Here is a 24,875-nt window from a genome sequence, read left to right on the forward strand (position 1 = left end):
CTGGCAAATGGAAATTGTATGGGGCTGTGAACATAATGCGCAGGCACTTGGACGACCGTCTGCGTCTGGCCTGATGTTGGTTAGGAAACTGGTATAACCATCCCGTCTGATGGTTTGGTTGGTAGAAGTCGGCATTACAGAGGGGCGCCTTACGTCTCCCTCTCGAGCCACTTGCCCGAACCGACCCCTTGCAACTCGCGAGCGCGTGTTCACAAACTCCGTCAAGTCCGTGAACGTTGGGTCCCGGCCACTTACAGATATTTTATCTGCCACCTCAGCCCATTTCTCCTGAAAATGGCGAGGGAAGAGAACGCACAATTCTCCCTACGACCGCTAGTGAGTGCAATTCTGAGACGTAACACATTTGCTTCAGCGCAATTTCACAACTGCGCATTTTTATACACAAGTCCGACAAAGACTTGGCTGCTCCGGTGGTCTGTCGTGCAAACCGAAACGGGCTTTCTAGTAGACAGCGGGCGATAATGTGAGGCTGATTAAAGAGATTGCGTAGAATCTCCCGATCCCTGGCGTATGCTACTTCCGGTGGGAGCATCACACATTCTTCAATGGCCACCTTCGCATCGCCTCGACAGTAGCGGATCAGAAAAAGAAACTTCTGACCTGCATCCTGCACCTTGCTCCCAGTGTATACCTCAAAGTGGCGGTAAACCTTCAGTAATGACACGGATTACCATCAAATTATGATAGTTCCACCTTTGGTAGGTCCATGGCGGCTGACACTGGAGTAGCGGAATCAGCCAGTTTTGGCCCAACAGATGGCCCTCTGATATAACCAGCATATCCTAGAGGTCTTTTATCTGTCTGACATTGTTTCACGTACCCCGCCAATCATTCATTTGAGGCCACCAGGCTTCATCTGGTGAGTCGTCTTCGGCCTCCAGTCCAATTTTGGCCAACTCGGTTTCGCTATGTTCCTCTAGGAGAGCCCGTTGGAGCTCGATCTGTCGCTTAACCCGATACTCCTGAAGCTTAAGGCTCCTGAAGGCTTTCTTGGCTACACTACTCTTACGACTAAATATACAAAGTGACTGACAACAACCGGTGCGTGAAGCAATCTGCATTGCAATTGTTTCCTCCGCGGCTTCAATCGTTTCCGCCACCTTGGATCCGGTTTCCTTCACAATTGTTCCAAAAGTTTACATTTCTATTTCAAACAAGACGACGTATCATGTCGAGTACTGTAGCGGGCGAACGCTATCTTCGAGTGACGCGCAATACCGGAACCTCCGAGTAGGTTAAACAAAGTCGGAGCTGGGTCTCTATACGGTACTATTAGTGCAAGAGAAATTCACAAATTCTACAAACCTCGGCAGTAGGTACGCGTCCAAAACAAACGGTCCTCTTGGGCTACAAATTTACAAATTAGGGGAGCAAACACACTCCCACGTGCGGCCGCAGGCTATTGATACACCCAAATTGAGTTCGCCGAATCTATAGGGATTTCGAAGTTACCATTTTAATGGGAAGTTTATCTAATCAATTAGCACCTCCCGTGACATGTTGCACGTAGCATTTTGTTTAAGTGAGCGAAATGTCAAGGTCATTGACCATCGCCGATTTGGATTTTTTGCCGGTTTACGCGACATAGAACACGAAATCGCACTTCAGCATATTTCGGCGTTCTTCGGTGTTGTGTTCCTGAAAAAATAACATCTTAGGAGTATTTAATGCAAATACCACCCTATAGGATCAGTCGCATGCGTTTGTTTGCTTTAGACACCTCAGCTCAGACAAATGGGATATCTTTGTTTGGTGAACCTGCTCACAACGCATTTTCCCCATGGGTCTCATGTTCAATTAAGTGCAATAAAGTTAGATTAGAGCACAAACTTGCAGTGGCAGTGCGAGGGACATCTGTGGACGATCCCCATCCCCAGATATGCATAACTAGCTTGTAGATAATACAGTGTTACTAGAATGCTGTGGGCGTCTTTCATATTATAACTATGACGTTCTATAGGTGGTGACCACTAAACATGAAGCGGTCACCACGATGGCGGTAGCCGTCGTCACTCACCTCGACTACTTATTTTAGCTGCTGGATCCGTGTCTATGTGTGACGCTAATTAGGGTTCCCCACATATGCGCGGCAGCCCAGTCCAATGAGCAACGACGGCCCCTCGTACTCGTATCTCTACTAGTTTTCACTCATCTCAAATACTTGTAACTGCTAGGCCAGCATTTATGTGCAACGTTGATAATGAGACTGCACCTATGCAAAGTAACATACTCCGATGGTCAATGACGGTCTTGTATACCATTAACTATATGCGATCCCGCTTGTCTTCGCTAGCTACAGTAAACATCAGTGCAATTTATATGCCGACCGGTAAAAATAAGGCCTCAGCTATGCGTGATAGCCACATCTGACAGTCCGTTATACTCACAACTGTACTCGAGGTCATCCAACGTGGTTATTGATCGTACCTGTTGAGTCGGTGTCCTTGTGCATACATACCTAATCTAACGGCGACCGATTAACCTAATACTCAAAACTGTACGCGATATCGCCTACCTTGACTACTTATTGAAACTGCTGGGCCAGTGCCTATATGCGACGCTGTTTAGTAGGCCTCGGCTATGCGAAGTGTCCTGATTTAACTGCCGACGATGGCCCGTCATACTCATAAATATGCACGCTCTCGCTTATGTCTGCTGCTTATATCATCATGGAGAGCGTGAACTCAGTGATAAACACCAATTTTCACTGTCGTACCTGCCTGCTACCTACAGTAATCACCAAGCTAATATCTATGCGCGCCGATAAAAACCAGGTTCCAACTATGCGTGACCTCTTAACGACCAACGGCTGCCCGTCATACTCGTAACTGCAGTTGATATCGCCTACATTGGCTGCTTATCGTAATTGCAACACCTGTGTCTATGTGCAACGCTTACTATAAAGCTGATGGTCTTTCATACTGCAGGGGACGCCGTTTATCTTCGCTACCTACAGTAAACATCAATCCAATATATATGCCGACCAGTAAAAAACAAGGACTCAACTATGGGTGATAGCATAATCTGACAGCCTGTTATACTCACAACTGTACTCGAAGTCACCTAACTTGGCTATTTATCGTCATACTCATACTTACTCGATGCCGTTTATGTTTGCTACCTTCAGTAAACATCGCAACTGTATTTGACGTAACCTACGTGACTACCTATAGTAACTGCCAGGCCCGCACACATGCTCGTAGCTAACCATAATGCCCCGACAACACATAATAGACTAACCCAACGATCAACGGTGGTCATCGCCTGTCAAAATGCAATCACCACCCATTTTGATAGCGCGCTCCCAAATCCTACTCTTGATTGTACCCCCTCAACCACTCCCTCCATTACCCGAAACAATGAGCTGTCGTTCACCTCGGCTACTTAGCGTAACTGCTATTCGCGACGCAGATAATGGGGCCTCACCTATGCACGGCAACGTAATACAATCGCCAACGACGGCGCTCCATACTCATAACTCCACGCGTTGATGATGCGCCCGCCATGAATTTACGAAAACACCATTGGCGAATTGCATTTTATTCATTGGCATCACTGATACAAGCTTAATTGGTAGTCGCTCCATTTTTCATGTTCTTAAGATCCACTTCACGGGACAAGGATTCTGAAACGGAAAATGGGCAAGCAATTAACCTTCTGGAACAGCATTTAAGCATCTGGATGTAATTGAATTTTATTTGTTTGCTTACCTAGTGGTTCATAATTCCCATTACCGAGATGAGGGATAAATGTATAGTCGTTGCGGATTGCCATGGGTTCATTGATTCGGCATTTGAGGCCTTCGAGTTACAATCACATGAATTCCTCGTCATCACGGGATTCGAAAGCGAGGTCTGCAAAGCGTATGCTAAGAAATTAGGCCTCAAATTACCGGTCTCCATCAACTCCGAAATTGGACAAAACAGTTTTATTGCGACTGCCTTCGGGGCAGACTCGGCTTGTACTCCATGGACCGATCAAGATCAACATCAAAGCAAGCTCTTTTAGCTGAACGGTAGGTAGACTGACCGACAACTAATGGGAGTAGTTTAATTTATACATGTGCGCTCACTTGGTGGATGCGCCTGAAGATTTTCCCAACACAGCGGGCAGGGCTCATTGCCGCAACAATAACGGTGATATGGAAGTCGATCACGTTGGCACCACCAATCAGCAGGGTCAGTTGGCTGGCCACAGAGACCACAGGGGACAGCATCGTTTGATGTCGAACGCCACCGTGGTTGCTTGCGGTTGCCATCTAACACCGGAGGCTGGTTGTCCTATGCACTAATTGCATTTTGACGCAACATCAGCTGGCTTTGAGCAGTCAGACGCTTCATGCACCCAGCAGCTTCAGTTTGCCAACAAACCGATCAAGCTGCTTGTGCAGACGTCCGGGAAACATCTAAAGAGTGCTATCTGCTGCGTTCGAGAAAATCACATTTGACTATATCTGCCACACTCCGATTCCACCAGCAGCACGCGACCGCACTCTCGAAACTTGGCCATGATGGAAGACATGTCATCTAAGAAACTGACTAAAAGGTAACCAACGGCCTACTTAACAGTGGGGGTCGATATTTGACGCGATGGTTACGCACATTCTTGATAGTGAGTACCTTTCCAAAGTGGTCGGCGACGCACTGCCGAATCTCCGATGACGAGGCACCGCATTTCAAAGGGGTAGAACACTCACTTAATTCATCATTTTTCAGTCGAGTTGATGGGGAGCTTGTCAAAAATAAACTTGCTGCGTGGATGGTTGTGCTCTGGGTAGTAGGAAGTAACCCTCAAGCAGTCATGGTACCGACGAACGTGGAACCTTGCCGGACAATCAGTACGACGTGTGCTACAACGTACACACAACTTACTAGGTGCGACGAATTCCACGGCTTCTGCAGGGATGTCTGCTGCAACGGTAGAAGGCTGTTCCATACAAAAGTAGCGAATTGCTGCTCTTTTTGGAGTTTATACGGACGAAACCAACGAAATGTTTCTTCTGGTACTCTTTCAAAGCGAATTGAAATGCACTGAATGAGCTAAAGTTTCCACAAAATCATTCCCCGCATTCAATTGCTCAGCGACAGCAGCCATCTAAAATATGAATATCGTGGGCCTTGAATATCGTGGGGGTTGGGTAGATTTAAACAACTTTCAACAAAACTGCGGCCGTTTGGGAAGATCTAATACGCCCGAAAAATTACCATCAAATGTTAAAAATTTATGTTGAAGTTTTTCTCCTTCGAACCACGGTTTCAGAGAAATTTCGGGTGTGCGTCTAGCCCATGGCTCACGTGTGGCAGTCACACGTGCATAGTCGGCTGCAAACGGCCGGATGACCTCAAGGCCGAATGGGTGAAGTGGTAAGGACAAATAAACGTCAGTTCCTATGTACACACTAAACACAAAAGTGGGGCGGGAGTTACAGATGGGGACAGAATAAACGTGGGGAACTTCATTGTCAACCCAATAGAAGATGCAGCGTCAATATGTCGTTTGGAGGAGACTCAACGAATGCCTTTGTCATGCACGGTGGGAAAAGCCCGGAATACACAACGAGGATAGATGTCAAAAAGTACTTGGCTCTTTTCAAACAGGTCCCTCCCACTACACCATGAGAAGTCGGCCCAGAAGGTATTCGCCATTTTGCGGTTGAGCCGACACACTTTCTCCCTTGTCGCTCGCATTGACTTCCAAATACTCTATGGGGCCTACGTCAGACCGCTCCTGGAACACACCAACCAATTTGTCTACTCAGGACGCACGACAGACGTCACTCTCATTGAGCCTGTCCAGCGAGCCGCCCCAAAATGGTTGTCGGCATCAAATCCATGGACTACAAAGCCCTTCTCGCGATGCTTGACCTCTTTCTCCTGGCGTATCGTCGCCTCCGATGGGACCTAATTCCTACTTATGCCCTGTTTGAACAAGGATTGACCAGCAGGTTTTTCACCGTTGACCCAGCAAGCACACGTCGGGGACATGGTAAGAAGATTTACGAGATTAAAGCAAATTATTTTCTCATTTCGGGTATTAGATATGTGGAATAACCTTCCTCCGATGTATGTCTACGCTGCATCAAAGCACTATTAGACACCTAGTTGTGCGAGTCCTCGTGCTGGAGAGCATCATGCCCCTCTCTGAGAACTTAAAGAGCAGTGCTACGCCATTTCTCACTTGCGCCTTTCAGGCGAACGACAGGCGCTAAACGACAAGAACAAAACCGACCCGGGAAACTGGCGAAAGGCGCGATGTTGTGTATTAATCCGTGAATCAGTTAAAGACCGGCCTTGATTCAAGGTCAAATGTGCACTCTGATTTGCACGTGCAGTATGTGTTCATAAGAATTCTTGTTGAGGGAGGACAGAAAGAAAGCCTATGAGCCTCCGTAGTGTGCGGTATTGAAGCAGTATACACGTGCATACTACAAACGGCAGATCCTTGATCCATCACTCGGTTCGTTTCGGGACGATGTTAGTTTTTATCAGGTTGATCTCAAGGGCTGAGATACTACTAGGGTGCACAGGCCTAGACAAGAGCAGTCGCGATGCAGAGGTTGAGTTTGAACCACGGACGTCCTCGTCAGGAAGTTCGCGAGCTAATCTCTGAGTTTCCTCGAGCTCCAATGATTGTTGTGGTTCTATACGCTTAAACTGCCATGTTTTCTTCGAGTCTTTCTAGCTGCACTCATATCCATTCACCTGGTCTAGGATCAATTTTCCATGAAAATCTTACCTGTTTGAATACCCCGAAGTTTTCACTGAAAAAATTAGAGGTGTTATGTTATGAACCAGTTTATCCACGATTTTATACCAAGGTAGCAATCCATTGAGTGGTTTATCCATGGATACCTGGGAGCGAGAATTTACTGAGCTGAAGGTCTGTGGTTCGAACCCGACTTCTGCATCTCGACATCCCCTGTCCTAGGCTTGGGCAACCCGGCAGTAACCCGGCCCTCATGCTTCCTTCAGGTGACATGACAGCAGAGCGCCGAAAGGGTGCTTCAGCTGAAGGATCATTTTGTTTTCATTACTATGGATACCTGTGGGTATTAAAGAAAATAGACTGTAGGTACGTTGGTGGGTATGTGTTGACAACGTTGCTGCACTCAGCACCTGCACACCTATGTCTGATAGGGTGCAAGATGAACCTGCTGCGCGTGAGGGAACTTGGCTGTGTGAAGTAGGTATGTTTGGAGTATGCACACAGCAGTCGGTCGTAAATTTTGTTCTCCCGTACCTCTTTTTACCATTGGGGCATCTGCGAGTCGGAACCTCTCTCCTTACAAAGAACAGCAATCTTTGCTGGTCTTTTTGCCTCCAGTTCCTTTTCCCCCGTCCCTGTACCAGTTTACTGAGCTCCTGACATCTCTGCTCGTTATCACCACGAGGAGGTATTCGCCGTCTGCTGCCTCAGCTCAACACTTCTGGGCTACCTGATTCATATGGTATCCCTCTTATTCTGTGCTTTAACCGTGCCTTTGAACTTTCCAAAACATTCGAAGTTCCTTTTGCCTATCGTTATCATCATCATCGTTATACACATATGGAACTTTCATTTCTCCTCTGCTTTTTCAACATGGCTCCAGGTCTGACCCCACCAACCACCGACCCGTCTCACTCACTGTCATGTACTGTCATGTATTGAATCAGGGTTTAGTTCAGTTCGGTTCACAAGACGTGCACCGAATCCCCTGTCCTAGGCTTGGGCAACCCGGCAGTAACCCGGCCCTCATGCTTCCTTCAGGTGACATGACAGCAGAGCGCCGAAAGGGTGCTTCAGCTGAAGGATCATTTTGTTTTCATTACTATGGATACCTGTGGGTATTAAAGAAAATAGACTGTAGGTACGTTGGTGGGTATGTGTTGACAACGTTGCTGCACTCAGCACCTGCACACCTATGTCTGATAGGGTGCAAGATGAACCTGCTGCGCGTGAGGGAACTTGGCTGTGTGAAGTAGGTATGTTTGGAGTATGCACACAGCAGTCGGTCGTAAATTTTGTTCTCCCGTACCTCTTTTTACCATTGGGGCATCTGCGAGTCGGAACCTCTCTCCTTACAAAGAACAGCAATCTTTGCTGGTCTTTTTGCCTCCAGTTCCTTTTCCCCCGTCCCTGTACCAGTTTACTGAGCTCCTGACATCTCTGCTCGTTATCACCACGAGGAGGTATTCGCCGTCTGCTGCCTCAGCTCAACACTTCTGGGCTACCTGATTCATATGGTATCCCTCTTATTCTGTGCTTTAACCGTGCCTTTGAACTTTCCAAAACATTCGAAGTTCCTTTTGCCTATCGTTATCATCATCATCGTTATACACATATGGAACTTTCATTTCTCCTCTGCTTTTTCAACATGGCTCCAGGTCTGACCCCACCAACCACCGACCCGTCTCACTCACTGTCATGTACTGTCATGTATTGAATCAGGGTTTAGTTCAGTTCGGTTCACAAGACGTGCACCGAAGTGCAGTGGTTCCAGCTTCGTTCACCAAGGCTAAGGAGAATAAGAATGAGAGCCAAACGTTGGAGGCGACAGCGCAATCTATGAGTTGACTACGAATGAATCTATTTGTCCAGTGTGGAAGTAAATGGAAGCTACCCAGTTAAGGCGATAGCTTTGAAGCAAGACTCCCTTTGGCTCCGTAGCACAGCCATATCTGTCACGGTCACTAACCATTGCTTTGTCTTGTCCCGCGTTCTCCATCAGGGGGTCCTCAGTTAGTACTGCAACCCAGTTGACTAGTGGGGGCTTTCGTGCTTTGTTACCAAGTCACGGACTGACCGCTTCTGGATCGTCTTTATCCTACACAAGGCTGGGCGAAGAGGGCTCCTTGTGGCAAGCGGTGCTCTGACATGACCTGACCGACGTAACTTGTGGAGTGTGACCGGCCAGTCTATCGATGGTGAATGAACCCTCTTGAAAACCGTGTGACATACCTCAGCATTATTGATCTACTGTTCCCAATGCACCCACAAAATGGACCAAGTGGTTAGAGCGCGAATTTACTGACGGAGAGGTCCGTGGTTCGAACCCGACTTCTCCCTCTGGACTCCTCTGTCTAGGCTTGGGCAACCTGGCAGTATGCCAGCCCTCGTGCTTCCTTCTAGTGGCTTGGCAGCTAGACACAGAAAGGGCGCTACAGCTGAACGATTTTTATTATTTTACCCACAAAATCCTTCGGGCGTACAGATGGTCACACACAGAGGTTCTTATGTCTTCCACACAACGAACACGCCCTCGAACCATAAATAAGGACATATCGAACCGTGAGATCCCCAGTGCACCTTGCTAGAGACTCTGCAAGATGTGGTTCCTAATCGATATTAGTGGCGTTCTTGTCGTCACTTTCTGTCCAGATCTCCTGAATGAGTGTCTGGAGGTGCGAACACCTCGGAATAATTGTAATAAGTTAGCATTAAATCTTTTCTGCATTCGCTATTCTTTTCTACACAGCAAGGCTTTCAAATAAATCATGGTTGTACATCAGGGAACATCAGTGTTGAGCACTGATGTTTTGCTCCTGATGATGTTGATGACATCCTGGCACCACTGCATATGATGAACTCAGGAAAGGATCTAGACATGTACGCGTCCACGGAACGAGGTACACAGAGTCCCTATGAGACAAGAATCCGTACGCGCCATCATAATTGTTTGTGCATTGTGAATGCACAACCACTAACCCACCGCTACGCACAACCACTCTCCCCAATAACGCACTGATGATGTCACCTCGATTGGTGATGAAACGTTTGCAGTCAAATTGCTCAGCTCAGCGAACAAGTCAACGACCATTGTTCCTATCTCTTCTCGAAAACACAGTCGGCAGTAGGCCGTAAAATACGAAAATCATTTGCCGACTTGTTGCGTACTTTTTCACGTGAAATTCACCCTCACATCACAACACACTCAGGATATGCCAGAGTGGAAAACGCTTTGCGAAATGACGAGAAAAAGACGGCACTCCAGTGCACATTTTCTACAGATCCGAAAACGAGGTGTCTCATTGCCGTGGAAATTCAAGGTAATAACTCAACTGGGTCTTTGATATCGAAGTAGTCTCATGTGATCTTAGCGAGAGGATTTAACTACTACTACATTGTTGTCTACACCTAATGGGCAAGCTGCTGTTTTGTTGGCAGTTTTAGAAAACCTACCTCTTAATTCGCTCCATCTTGGGTAGTCCGGAGAAGTTGAGAATATTTCGCCACCGATTGTTTATTCCACAAACAAGGGTTTTGGAGTTAAAATATTCTCACATCAATTAACTTGTCACTTAATTAATTCATTGGGCGGGATGGCTCATTCGTTAAAGCGCGAATTTACTGACCGGCAGGTCCGTGGTTCGAACTCGACCTCTGCATTTCGACCCCTCTTGTCTAGGCTTGTGCAACCTGGAGGTATCCCAGCCCTCGCGCTTCCCTCGGGTGGCATGGTAGCTACGCACCGAAAGTTCGTTACAGGCGAACAATTACTAATTTTATTTATTTGTGTCATTTAAATGTTTTTTTTGGTTCGTAAGATCATATTCACGAGGCTACGTACTTTGCCCAAGTGTTATTTCATATCCCTTGGTCCCAGGGATAGGTAGAGTTCATAGCCTCTCAACAACAGGGTTGAGGACAGGGGTCAGAAACTGGTATTTTCGTCAGATTGACCTGATCTGACGTAGTGGACGGAAGCGAGAGTTTTCTCCCAGTCTCTAAAACATAACCAGGCCAGTTCGTAAAGCTACAGCAACGTTTCTAACCTACATACTGTCTATGCGCAACAAGGGGACTGGTACTACCCAATAACCAAGCGTGTATACAGTTGGAGAGAAACAATTCACAATCTTTTATTAATGGCAGCCCATGGAATCAGACTTCGGTAGTTAGTCTCAGTGACCTTCGTGATTGCTCTTTGAAAGTCGATATTGCTTGAATTTGACTAAAGATATATCTTTACGGTCCCTTAACTCCATCGTTCTGTGTTGCTACCGCTGCTACTCTATTTACTTGGGTATTTACAATTGTGGGTGCATACGTGCATTCGTTAATCTCGTTTCCGATGTTTGCTGTTCCCAGTTTATCCCTGCATTAACCTATGGGTCTAATCATTTTTCAGCCCAATTTCTGGAGTTTTCGCGAAAAGTGCTGATCACCAGGTGAAATGTTTTACAGCGTCGAACTTTTATCTATACATCGAGGAAAATTCAGTCTCATATGGTATTTGTTCCGTTGTTGATTCGACTACTTGTAACTCTGTCCAGGCTGGCGGCGACGAGGATGCGTAAGAAGCTATCCCGGCGAGAGTTGAATTCGGTGGACATTGTGGACGCTTGGTATGCGTATTAGGTTATCCAGATGACCTGTTCCGTTATGTTTGTTTTCTCTAGCAATGAAATAGCATCGTGCATTTCAGGCCGTACGCGAGTTCGTTTCTCGCTATACTTGGCCTCTCAACTAACATTCGGACTATGCATTATATACAGGGAGAAGACTGAATACGTCTTACGTAAGTCACATCGTGTTATCCGAACCCAGACTGTTTTATATTTCTCCTCCCTTGACTCATCAATAAGGGGGGTTAAAATACCCCTATTCCATAGTATAACAGTTAAAGAATTGAAGACTAACATAATCCACAAATTTTATCCCGGCTAGTGTGTAACAGGAAACCTACAGGTGTTATTACGCTATTTGGCCGTAAACTGAAGTACCCACACTCAGGGTGTCTTTCACATGTCTCTCCATCTGTGAAAGCACGTCTTGGTTCTGAAGTAAACTCGAGTCTATCCAGACAACGTATCTACTGGCGAATGTCAAGAATGGCCAGTCGCTGATCTCCTTGGAGGGCCTGATAATAACCAATCCATGAGCTTAGGATGTTGTTCATACTGAAGTTGTGGGTAACACTGAGATATATGAAGCAGTTAGTTATTATTTGACTCACTAAGTTGTCAAACGCGCGCTGCGTAACATTTTGGGTATGGTACAGCCATCTCCCAACTGCTGATGAGAGAAACTACCGTTGTTTTCCCCTGTGGCTCTGGCTAAGAGTTTACGAGATTAAAATAGTCCTGAACTTCACTTCTCACTAGTGACAAGCAATCTAGCAGCTGGGTAGTAGTCTTCTTCCCGCTGCCAAGCACCCACAAGGTCCGATTATGGCCGAGGAATCACAGTGTGTCCGGTTTACTCCGGAGAATCCTCGAAATTACCCACATANCAACATGACTATAGCCAAAGTCGTTGCTCTTATGCTAGCTTGGTGTTCACCGCGGTGAACGCAACTTGGATAGAAGCCTCAGAGGCTTTGGGTATGACATAGTTGTCTGAACTCTCTCTACCGTCAGACAAACAATCTCCCCTCAAGGAGTGAGATAGCTTAGTGGTTGGAGCGTGAATTCACTGACCGGGAGGTCCGTGGTTCGAACCCAGCTCCTGCCTCTCGACGTCCCCTGTTTAGGTAGGGCAACTTGGCGGTATACCAGCCCTCGTGCTACCTTCAGGCAGCATGGCATTTGGGTACCGAAGGGTTGTTGCAGCTGATTGCTTTTTCCAAGGTGTGGGAAGTCAATCATTCAGTCACTATAGTGACAACTGTAGCAACATTGACCTTAGGATCAGTTGCTTGTCAATTGGCACTGCCAAAAGGAGCCACAGGATCCCGAACACCTTACGTCAGTGGGATGGGACGAGGGTATGTCGGAATCACAAGGTTCAAATCAAGCGACTTCATCCTCTGGAAAATTCTAATCTATTTGTATTCATCCATAGATGGGCAACTTTAGCAAATCTAATCCGCCAGAATAGCAGTGCGATTCCGGACAGGAATTGCGCGCAGTCAGAAGTGCCATTCGGATCATATTAGAGCACGAGCAACCGTGTGGCAACGTGCACGCTGATTTACCACAGGGATTGTATGCGCTTCGGAACCTCAAATGGTTTTTGTGCTCAGCGCTTGCCCCAGTATACACAAGTTCTTGCTCATGAAATTACTTACTCCCAGATAACGCCAGAGGTAATGCTGTTGATCGAAGGAGACATGTAACCAAAAGCAATCAGATGTCTGTGAGCCACATTGTCGCCCACGGTGCTAGCAGGGCTGTATACAGTCTTTAACCCGCCGCGATCTTAGGGATCTGATGCAGGAGCCAGGCTTGGTAGGTCTTCGAGGGATGGATGGTACAATGTACGACCGGCTTTCTCGTCCGCAGTTTATCAGGTACAGTTTGCCTCAGTCTTTACGGAACCGGTATTGGATCTCATTTCAAAGGGGTCTTGTGAGGTTCTGGGGATTTGCAGATGAGTCGGATAAAGCTGTGGGAGCCTGGTACTGCCCGGTACTGGATTAAGGGGTTTCTCCCAGACCACCCTCAATACCCAGTTTTGTTTAGCAGTGCAATAACGTTTTGCGACTTATGTGGACCAGCAGATCAAGGAGATGGAGGAAATCAACGTCCAGGACCGCAGAGGGACTAACAAAATCGGATGAAACACTCATGCAACCCAATCGATGGAGCCCAAGATTTAGGCTGTTGGAGGGAAAAACACGTTAGCGGCCTTTAATTGGAGGTAGTTGGATGTTGTGTCACATGCACTAGAGGAGTGGACCTGACTTTTTTATGTCGGTCAGGTGAGTTCGCGCTGGGGTCATCTGTCTAGCAGAGCCAACGAATGTGTTCGTTACCGGCTGCTGGTGTCCCCGGTTGAACAGTGCTTTCATGGCACTTGGTCACTCTTAACGTGATCTTCAAACTGCTCGCAATGCCAGCATAAGATGTCAGAACCATCTGGCGAGGGTTTCTGTGATTGGGAGACTTTCATTGGTGACTGGCTTTGCCTGCCAGCCAGTACTTTGGGGACTATGATTGGAATTCCTGGCGAGGAGCCGTGATATCTACCCGAGGAACGTGTACCGTTGATCCATTTGGAAATATACGGTGCAGAGTAGCTAAGCTTTCGACATAGCTAACGCGAGTTTCAACGTTCAGCATGCTTGTCCACTGGATGTCCACTGGATGTGTCGCTCCGAATGATATCTGTGATAATAAAAATAAGCATTCAGCTCCAACACCCTTTCTGTGTATGGCTACCATACACCCGAGGGAAGCACAAGGGCTGAGATACTACTAGGGTGCACAGGCCTAGACAAGAGCAGTCGCGATGCAGAGGTTGAGTTTGAACCACGGACGTCCTCGTCAGGAAGTTCGCGAGCTAATCTCTGAGTTTCCTCGAGCTCCAATGATTGTTGTGGTTCTATACGCTTAAACTGCCATGTTTTCTTCGAGTCTTTCTAGCTGCACTCATATCCATTCACCTGGTCTAGGATCAATTTTCCATGAAAATCTTACCTGTTTGAATACCCCGAAGTTTTCACTGAAAAAATTAGAGGTGTTATGTTATGAACCAGTTTATCCACGATTTTATACCAAGGTAGCAATCCATTGAGTGGTTTATCCATGGATACCTGGGAGCGAGAATTTACTGAGCTGAAGGTCTGTGGTTCGAACCCGACTTCTGCATCTCGACATCCCCTGTCCTAGGCTTGGGCAACCCGGCAGTAACCCGGCCCTCATGCTTCCTTCAGGTGACATGACAGCAGAGCGCCGAAAGGGTGCTTCAGCTGAAGGATCATTTTGTTTTCATTACTATGGATACCTGTGGGTATTAAAGAAAATAGACTGTAGGTACGTTGGTGGGTATGTGTTGACAACGTTGCTGCACTCAGCACCTGCACACCTATGTCTGATAGGGTGCAAGATGAACCTGCTGCGCGTGAGGGAACTTGGCTGTGTGAAGTAGGTATGTTTGGAGTATGCACACAGCAGTCGGTCGTAAATTTTGTTCTCCCGTACCTCTTTTTACCATTGGGGCATCTGCGAGTCGGAACCTCTCTCCTTACAAAGAACAGCAATCTTTGCTGGTCTTTTTGCCTCCAGTTCCTTTTCCCCCGTCCCTGTACCAGTTTACTGAGCTCCTGACATCTCTGCTCGTTATCACCACGAGGAGGTATTCGCCGTCTGCTGCCTCAGCTCAACACTTCTGGGCTACCTGATCCCTCTTATTCTGTGCTTTAACCGTGCCTTTGAACTTTCCAAAACATTCGAAGTTCCTTTTGCCTATCGTTATCATCATCATCGTTATACACATATGGAACTTTCATTTCTCCTCTGCTTTTTCAACATGGCTCCAGGTCTGACCCCACCAACCACCGACCCGTCTCACTCACTGTCATGTACTGTCATGTATTGAATCAGGGTTTAGTTCAGTTCGGTTCACAAGACGTGCACCGAAGTGCAGTGGTTCCAGCTTCGTTCACCAAGGCTAAGGAGAATAAGAATGAGAGCCAAACGTTGGAGGCGACAGCGCAATCTATGAGTTGACTACGAATGAATCTATTTGTCCAGTGTGGAAGTAAATGGAAGCTACCCAGTTAAGGCGATAGCTTTGAAGCAAGACTCCCTTTGGCTCCGTAGCACAGCCATATCTGTCACGGTCACTAACCATTGCTTTGTCTTGTCCCGCGTTCTCCATCAGGGGGTCTTCAGTTAGTACTGCAACCCAGTTGACTAGTGGGGGCTTTCGTGCTTTGTTACCAAGTCACGGACTGACCGCTTCTGGATCGTCTTTATCCTACACAAGGCTGGGCGAAGAGGGCTCCTTGTGGCAAGCGGTGCTCTGACATGACCTGACCGACGTAACTTGTGGAGTGTGACCGGCCAGTCTATCGATGGTGAATGAACCCTCTTGAAAACCGTGTGACATACCTCAGCATTATTGATCTACTGTTCCCAATGCACCCACAAAATGGACCAAGTGGTTAGAGCGCGAATTTACTGACGGAGAGGTCCGTGGTTCGAACCCGACTTCTCCCTCTGGACTCCTCTGTCTAGGCTTGGGCAACCTGGCAGTATGCCAGCCCTCGTGCTTCCTTCTAGTGGCTTGGCAGCTAGACACAGAAAGGGCGCTACAGCTGAACGATTTTTATTATTTTACCCACAAAATCCTTCGGGCGTACAGATGGTCACACACAGAGGTTCTTATGTCTTCCACACAACGAACACGCCCTCGAACCATAAATAAGGACATATCGAACCGTGAGATCCCCAGTGCACCTTGCTAGAGACTCTGCAAGATGTGGTTCCTAATCGATATTAGTGGCGTTCTTGTCGTCACTTTCTGTCCAGATCTCCTGAATGAGTGTCTGGAGGTGCGAACACCTCGGAATAATTGTAATAAGTTAGCATTAAATCTTTTCTGCATTCGCTATTCTTTTCTACACAGCAAGGCTTTCAAATAAATCATGGTTGTACATCAGGGAACATCAGTGTTGAGCACTGATGTTTTGCTCCTGATGATGTTGATGACATCCTGGCACCACTGCATATGATGAACTCAGGAAAGGATCTAGACATGTACGCGTCCACGGAACGAGGTACACAGAGTCCCTATGAGACAAGAATCCGTACGCGCCATCATAATTGTTTGTGCATTGTGAATGCACAACCACTAACCCACCGCTACGCACAACCACTCTCCCCAATAACGCACTGATGATGTCACCTCGATTGGTGATGAAACGTTTGCAGTCAAATTGCTCAGCTCAGCGAACAAGTCAACGACCATTGTTCCTACCTCTTCTCGAAAACACAGTCGGCAGTAGGCCGTAAAATACGAAAATCATTTGCCGACTTGTTGCGTACTTTTTCACGTGAAATTCACCCTCACATCACAACACACTCAGGATATGCCAGAGTGGAAAACGCTTTGCGAAATGACGAGAAAAAGACGGCACTCCAGTGCACATTTTCTACAGATCCGAAAACGAGGTGTCTCATTGCCGTGGAAATTCAAGGTAATAACTCAACTGGGTCTTTGATATCGAAGTAGTCTCATGTGATCTTAGCGAGAGGATTTAACTACTACTACATTGTTGTCTACACCTAATGGGCAAGCTGCTGTTTTGTTGGCAGTTTTAGAAAACCTACCTCTTAATTCGCTCCATCTTGGGTAGTCCGGAGAAGTTGAGAATATTTCGCCACCGATTGTTTATTCCACAAACAAGGGTTTTGGAGTTAAAATATTCTCACATCAATTAACTTGTCACTTAATTAATTCATTGGGCGGGATGGCTCATTCGTTAAAGCGCGAATTTACTGACCGGCAGGTCCGTGGTTCGAACTCGACCTCTGCATTTCGACCCCTCTTGTCTAGGCTTGTGCAACCTGGAGGTATCCCAGCCCTCGCGCTTCCCTCGGGTGGCATGGTAGCTACGCACCGAAAGTTCGTTACAGGCGAACAATTACTAATTTTATTTATTTGTGTCATTTAAATGTTTTTTTTGGTTCGTAAGATCATATTCACGAGGCTACGTACTTTGCCCAAGTGTTATTTCATATCCCTTGGTCCCAGGGATAGGTAGAGTTCATAGCCTCTCAACAACAGGGTTGAGGACAGGGGTCAGAAACTGGTATTTTCGTCAGATTGACCTGATCTGACGTAGTGGACGGAAGCGAGAGTTTTCTCCCAGTCTCTAAAACATAACCAGGCCAGTTCGTAAAGCTACAGCAACGTTTCTAACCTACATACTGTCTATGCGCAACAAGGGGACTGGTACTACCCAATAACCAAGCGTGTATACAGTTGGAGAGAAACAATTCACAATCTTTTATTAATGGCAGCCCATGGAATCAGACTTCGGTAGTTAGTCTCAGTGACCTTCGTGATTGCTCTTTGAAAGTCGATATTGCTTGAATTTGACTAAAGATATATCTTTACGGTCCCTTAACTCCATCGTTCTGTGTTGCTACCGCTGCTACTCTATTTACTTGGGTATTTACAATTGTGGGTGCATACGTGCATTCGTTAATCTCGTTTCCGATGTTTGCTGTTCCCAGTTTATCCCTGCATTAACCTATGGGTCTAATCATTTTTCAGCCCAATTTCTGGAGTTTTCGCGAAAAGTGCTGATCACCAGGTGAAATGTTTTACAGCGTCGAACTTTTATCTATACATCGAGGAAAATTCAGTCTCATATGGTATTTGTTCCGTTGTTGATTCGACTACTTGTAACTCTGTCCAGGCTGGCGGCGACGAGGATGCGTAAGAAGCTATCCCGGCGAGAGTTGAATTCGGTGGACATTGTGGACGCTTGGTATGCGTATTAGGTTATCCAGATGACCTGTTCCGTTATGTTTGTTTTCTCTAGCAATGAAATAGCATCGTGCATTTCAGGCCGTACGCGAGTTCGTTTCTCGCTATACTTGGCCTCTCAACTAACATTCGGACTATGCATTATATACAGGGAGAAGACTGAATACGTCTTACGTAAGTCACATCGTGTTATCCGAACCCAGACTGTTTTATATTTCTCCTCCCTTGACTCATCAATAAGGGGGGTTAAAATACCCCTATTCCATAGTATAACAGTTAAAGAATTGAAGACTAACATAATCCACAAATTTTATCCCGGCTAGTGTGTAACAGGAAACCTACAGGTGTTATTACGCTATTTGGCCGTAAACTGAAGTACCCACACTCAGGGTGTCTTTCACATGTCTCTCCATCTGTGAAAGCACGTCTTGGTTCTGAAGTAAACTCGAGTCTATCCAGACAACGTATCTACTGGCGAATGTCAAGAATGGCCAGTCGCTGATCTCCTTGGAGGGCCTGATAATAACCAATCCATGAGCTTAGGATGTTGTTCATACTGAAGTTGTGGGTAACACTGAGATATATGAAGCAGTTAGTTATTATTTGACTCACTAAGTTGTCAAACGCGCGCTGCGTAACATTTTGGGTATGGTACAGCCATCTCCCAACTGCTGATGAGAGAAACTACCGTTGTTTTCCCCTGTGGCTCTGGCTAAGAGTTTACGAGATTAAAATAGTCCTGAACTTCACTTCTCACTAGTGACAAGCAATCTAGCAGCTGGGTAGTGGTCTTCTTCCCGCTGCCAAACACCCACAAGGTCCGATTATGGCCAAGGAATCACAGTGTGTCCGGTTTACTCCGGAGAATCCTCGAAATTACCCACATAGTCTTTGAGACGTTTAGAAAGTGTCCGAGAACGAGTTAGAACAGAGTCCAGGTTTTCGAGGATAAGCAACGTTTTACTTGTCTAAGAACAAGCGCACATGAGCTGAAATGTACATACAAAAGTTCAGTACGAGTATATATGGTAAGTATAAGAATAAGTTTACTCCGGAGAATCCTCGAAATTACCCACATAGTCTTGATCATGTCCACTCCGTTTGATATGCGCAGGTGACCTTCAGGAGTTGTTTTGCCGTGGACGGTTCATTTTTCAACCCACCAGTGTTGATTTACCCATTTCTACACCAAGGTGCGTTGCGCGTTCCTTTGGGTTCTGTTTGTTTCATTTTTGTTGGCTTTTTCCAATTTCGGATTGCTGTGTTTAGTCCGGATGTCGGTTTTCATTTTCTGTTCATGACCTTCGTTTTCAGTAATAAAGCGTCACACACCAAGAAACGGCGACGTGATGAACAACCGGATATGCCGGAGTTACCCCTTGCCGACCCTCTTCGTGACTCAGTCAATCTTGAGTTACCGGATTTGGTGCATATCGCTGGAGTAGATCTGGATCTTTTCGATATGATGCAGACTTCCTTGTATCAAGCGCGTGTTGAAGATATCACCTTGATGGAAGAAAACGTCAATCTGGTGCGGAGGTTTGATGTGCTCTTAGTTTCTCGTTTTTTGATTTTACCAGCTCCCAACTAACAGTTGATGCTTGTCTCCTAGATTCCTGTCAGCAACCTGACTTTTGGGGAGGAATTGGCTTTCTCTTCAGGGATGGATCTCATCCAGCTTACTGACAATGATGTGGCGATTCGTGCTGCTGCAACGGACAAAGTGGCATCATTATCTCCAGAAGAATCACGCCGACGTCCACTTTGTGACGTTGATCAGGTGGTGGAACCAGAGGCCAAAATTCCACGAGTCCAATCAGCTGTGCTTGGCACGTGCGTTGTAAATTTTTATTGATTCTTTCGGTTAGTTGTCTGCGCGTTCTGGGTGAATACGTTAGCTCCTCGCGTATCACATCGCAATCCAACATTTCGCATTGCTTTCTCAAATATCGAGAACATGGTTGTAATATTTGTTCCACTTACCCATATGCTTGCTGACGAACTGTATCATATACCATCTGTGAACACCGTGGAAAAGATAAGCCTACCTACGAGATTGCGATCCCTAGTTGATTTCTGGCTCCAGCTGCTTCTTGCGGTCTTTCGACAACGTTCTTCTGACATAGCCCGTAGCACCGAATTCAAGAGGCTTATTAGTAAACTGTTGATATATTAGTTTTGGCTCGAGGTAGCTCGGTATTTAAGGCGCCAGCTTGCTCACCGGAAGGTCCATGGTTCGAACCCGGCCTCTGCATCTCTACTTCTCCTGTCTAGGCTTGCGCAAGCTAGAACTGTCCCAGCCTTCGTGCCCCATTCCGTTGGCAATGCAGCTGGGCACCGTTCTACAGCTGAACGGTTATTTATTTATTTTATTGATGGTAAGCAACTGGGGTTATTTTAGTGATTGTAGCGACACGTAGTTCTGTCAATCTGTTATCGCGAGTTTCGGTCTCGCAAGCAGCTAGTATCCCGTATCTCTGTGATGATCTAGGAGTGCATGTAAAGGTAAGTGAGCTTTGCGCGCGGGGGCTCTCGTCGCTGCCTTCCTCCTTACCGCATGTGCAACTCACAAATGCTCTGAGAGGTACATGGATCTATTGTGTTTGCGCCTCTCCCATATATGCCCAAATGATATTCACTTTTTTCTGTCACACTTCGTACTTCGCCTTACGTCTGGGACTCACTAGTCGCCATTCGAATCCGTGGCTGTAATGAATAAAGCCTCTGTGTGTTTATAATTGGGAGATGACTAAGTGGCTAAGGCGCGCACTTACTGACCGGAAGGTCCGTGCTTCGAAGCTGGCCTCTGCGTCTCGACTGCTCTCTAGGCTTGGGGCAACTTGGCACTATCTTGGCCCTTGTGCGCCTTTTGGGTCCGTGCTGCTGGCCTCTGCGTCTCGACTGCTCTCTAGGCTTGGGGCAACTTGGCACTATCTTGGCCCTTGTGCGCCTTTTGGATGGTATGGCAGCCAGTTAAAAGTCAAGGTTCTTCCGCGTACCACAGTTGGATTCCTATGCCGGATGCAGTCACTGTGGTACAGGATATACGCAAAATTCCCATATTCGCATCCGGTCACATAGTTTGACAGTTTTTATTAGTATTATTCTTTAGAACAGAGGATATGATCTGGAACAGGCGCTTTTCGGTCTCATTGGTTGGATTGCATTCTAACCCATGATCGGTGAGGGTCGCTAATATGACCACTCGAGGGTTTCTGTTACAGTGTATTACGATCACCGCAACGTCCACGCTCTTTGCATCCTACGCCAATGGCATGTCACTTTCACACAAACGCCGTTGGATTTCAACATCACACGAGGCATTCAGCTTGGGAAATCCCATTCTTTCTGGTTGACAGTCTACCGAGAGTGAAAGGCCATACGACAAATCCCAGTTAGTCTGTGGTTCGACGGAATCACTCGGAAGAGACAACTCAAATGACGTATTCTTCAGGGTCTTCAGCACCGGTCCATTGAAAACCTCAATCGAATGGAACCTACACATACAGGGCCGAATTAGGGACGCCACAATGTTCCTGATTAGGTACGAGTTGAATTGAGCTCTACAGTGGCCATCTTGTGCTCTGTTGGTAAATGGATTCAGGATGGCTTCCGAAGCTGTACACCAACATTACTCGACGTGATGTGAGAAAAGAGCAAAACAGCACCTGTCCATTTACTCGGCTTATTCGAACAACGCACTACTTAAGTCACTTTTTACTGCAGCTAGCTGGATAGGACAACTGGCGAGATGACTCAAGTGGTTAGACCGGAAGGTCCGTGGTTGGAACCTGACCTCTGCCTTGCGACTTCCTCTGTCTCGGTTTGGGCAACCTGGCAGTATCATAGCCCTCGTGCTAGGCACCGGAAGGGTGTTACACCTGAGCGATTTTTTTTCAACTGGCGGATGGATTGGTTTGCTGTACAGGGAGTGCCGAAGGACGATTAAGCGATATCCCATATCTGGCATTGTACCTGTGGTCACAAAAAGTGGCATACCCGACAGAGTTAACACGTGGCGAACAATCGGAATTTGATGTACCATTATAATAACGACGAAAAATTTATCACTACATAGTTTAGTTTATTCTGCGTATAGAGTGATTCACCAACGGTATTAGACGGACCACCTCGAAGGGGGGTGGTACCGTGTAAGTATTTTAAATGAATGTTATCCTGAACCCTATCACATGTTATCAGTCTATTTCGAACTTCCTGGCTTGTCAAGGAAGGGTGTTCACCTGAGCGATTTTTTTTCAACTGGCGGATGGATTGGTTTGCTGTACAGGGAGTGCCGAAGGACGATTAAGCGATATCCCATATCTGGCATTGTACCTGTGGTCACAAAAAGTGGCATACCCGACAGAGTTAACACGTGGCGAACAATCGGAATTTGATGTACCATTATAATAACGACGAAAAATTTATCACTACATAGTTTAGTTTATTCTGCGTATAGAGTGATTCACCAACGGTATTAGACGGACCACCTCGAAGGGGGGTGGTACCGTGTAAGTATTTTAAATGAATGTTATCCTGAACCCTATCACATGTTATCAGTCTATTTCGAACTTCCTGGCTTGTCAAGTTGCGCTGTCAGCCATTCACCAGAGTCCTGGAATGTATTTCAATTGTTCCGTAATGAACACCAAACTGTATCACGATCTGTCCTCACGTATCTGTAGATAAAACGGACGCGTGAACACAAGCCATTCAAGCTTCAAGACGAGATATGTTGTCGTTCCCCTCCAAACCCTCTTACTAGTGTTGACATTTTTTTTCAGTGTGACAGAAATCGAGGAGCCCAGGTTGCTCCCTGCGGATCCTTCAGTGTATGCTATACCAGACCAAGATCAAATCACCCTGGGTGAATTGAATGCTTTTCAATCAAACGGGTAAGCTGTATGTTAATGAGTCTCTTATAATGGACATGAACTGACACGCTGTGGTCCGTTGTGAGTAGTACTCGGAACGTAGTTGACCAAACTTCCCGCATTATCCTGTTGGTTACTTACAGCACCTTCCGAGCATTGGACGGAACGGTTGTCGGTCCATCAGGTGTGACTTCAGTTGAGGTAAGTTAGTGACTTTGTAAGTAAGGATTATTATGCCTCTCCCATGCTCCTCTAGTCACCTGCATCAAGTTTCCGTCCTCTGTCGTAGCTACCACCATCATCATTAGAGACAGCCAATCAGAGCTATTTTCTCCCCGAGACTACCAGCCTGTTCCCCTTTGTCCTTCCAACCTCTTACCGTTACATTTTCGTCAGCCCAAATTCTCCACAACTGCACGTACGCTATTTATTCACTACTTACGAGGAAGCCCGTTGATTTACTTGCCAGCTGGGCTGTTTTCTTGCGAACGCTTCATCACAAGTCGAGATGACATCGGTACGTCGAGTTCGTTAAAGTATTTTCAAGAAAGCCGTGAAAAAAATAGAGATTGTGAGATTTCTGTCAGTGAAGCCAATCCATCTTAAAAAGCTGAGAAGCACTGTTCAGGTGTTGAGAATCATCAGCAGTGCCCATCTCCCAAAACAATCTACGATTTCCCGGTTAGTGGTTGAACGCTTATCCGTTGGGTCACAAGCTGCTGATCCAGAATGTGATTAGCTCTCGCTTAAACAGGACATGGTGCCACTCGTCCTTCAATCACGTGGTCACGTGGTTCCTTGATTGAGAAATGATGTGAGCTTGGATGAAAAGGTTCTATGTGGAAAGCAGCCGAAGGAGTTGATTTGTCCACACCTCCGGGCAACTTCTGTGCAGCATTTTGAAGCAGCTCACAATTGGTAGTATTGACTCAGCGTTTTGTGTTAACCTCATCCAACGCAAATCATGTATACAACGACAGATGAATCCTAGCTAAATACTGTAACTGAGAAGTGATAGCATGCCCGCCACTGCGGGCATATTCCGCAGGGTTTACAGCTGCGTATGGAAAGAACTACACGGACGTCAACAAGACAGTCGCTGCACTCAGCCTAGCCGCGGCCTCATTCATCTCGAGGTACTGTGTTGCACCCTGTTCCTCCCACGAATCCTTCACCATCAAGGGCTTGAAAAGCACATGACTCTCTTTGGCATGCGTAGTACATGTTCCAACCACCCTGCTCTGGTAACCTTTATCTGTTGCTTTAGCGAACTCGCTTCCCATCCATTTCATTACTGATGTGCTAAATCAAACCAGTATCTGCTATGTCAGGCGTCAATGATAAGATCTTTTAAGTCTTTGGGTCGGATAAGCCAAGTCTTGACCAAAACAACGCTAGCACGTTTGTTTTATAGAAACGGCCCATCATCAACAGTGAAATGTAATCCTGACACCTGGATAACGCACGTTGGGGAATATTGTGCCCACCCGTCATGACCTATGCAGCTATCAGGATGCTTAAACTGATTTGTAGAGTCGTGCGCTTCAACTCAACCGCATATTAGTGGATTGGCACTCGCAACCTAGAATTACGTTTGGAAGCCCTACCGTCTTGCTCCCATTATTGGGAGCGACATGGCTAGAGCGCGAATTTACTGACCGGAAGGTCCGTGGTTCGGACCCGACCTTTGCTTTTCGACTTCCTCTGTCTAGGCTTGCGCAACCCAATACCGCCCTCGTGCTTCCTTCTGGTGGTATAACAGCTAGGCACCGAAAGGGTGCTATAGTCGAATGATTTGTGTTTTGTTTGCTTTCATTATTTTATGTGGAGTACGTTTTG

General features: G+C 46.6%; 3 protein-coding genes across 3 annotated transcripts in view; 2 read left to right on the forward strand and 1 right to left on the reverse strand.

Annotated features, from left to right (window-relative positions):
- The window catches only part of T265_12730 (hypothetical protein), a gene marked incomplete at both ends in the record, with an annotated part of 48,280 nt that overhangs the window by 4,599 nt on the left and 18,806 nt on the right, over nucleotides 1-24,875 (forward strand). Inside the window, 10 exons of the mRNA XM_009165170.1 lie at nucleotides 1,545-1,648; nucleotides 6,993-7,092; nucleotides 7,610-7,978; nucleotides 14,553-14,696; nucleotides 14,738-14,811; nucleotides 19,277-19,355; nucleotides 19,477-19,701; nucleotides 19,786-19,995; nucleotides 22,947-23,057; nucleotides 23,180-23,237. Coding sequence (XP_009163434.1) covers nucleotides 1,545-1,648; nucleotides 6,993-7,092; nucleotides 7,610-7,978; nucleotides 14,553-14,696; nucleotides 14,738-14,811; nucleotides 19,277-19,355; nucleotides 19,477-19,701; nucleotides 19,786-19,995; nucleotides 22,947-23,057; nucleotides 23,180-23,237 — 1,474 coding nt within the window. The remainder of the gene's footprint in view (nucleotides 1-1,544; nucleotides 1,649-6,992; nucleotides 7,093-7,609; nucleotides 7,979-14,552; nucleotides 14,697-14,737; nucleotides 14,812-19,276; nucleotides 19,356-19,476; nucleotides 19,702-19,785; nucleotides 19,996-22,946; nucleotides 23,058-23,179; nucleotides 23,238-24,875) is intronic.
- T265_01153 (hypothetical protein) lies at nucleotides 10,320-24,830 on the forward strand (the record flags this gene model as incomplete). Its single annotated transcript, XM_009165114.1, has 7 exons — nucleotides 10,320-10,457; nucleotides 17,177-17,292; nucleotides 19,477-19,693; nucleotides 19,775-19,995; nucleotides 22,947-23,057; nucleotides 23,180-23,237; nucleotides 24,570-24,830. The coding sequence occupies 7 exons, from the start codon at nucleotides 10,320-10,322 to the stop codon at nucleotides 24,828-24,830; spliced, it is 1,122 nt and encodes a 373-aa protein (XP_009163378.1).
- On the reverse strand, nucleotides 24,110-24,328 carry T265_01154 (hypothetical protein; the record flags this gene model as incomplete). The annotated part of the gene is made up of 1 exon (XM_009165115.1): nucleotides 24,110-24,328. The coding sequence occupies one exon, from the start codon at nucleotides 24,326-24,328 to the stop codon at nucleotides 24,110-24,112; it is 219 nt and encodes a 72-aa protein (XP_009163379.1).

The sequence above is a fragment of the Opisthorchis viverrini genome (assembly GCF_000715545.1).
Source record: "Opisthorchis viverrini unplaced genomic scaffold opera_v5_12, whole genome shotgun sequence".
Taxonomy (NCBI): Eukaryota; Metazoa; Platyhelminthes; class Trematoda; order Opisthorchiida; family Opisthorchiidae; genus Opisthorchis; species Opisthorchis viverrini.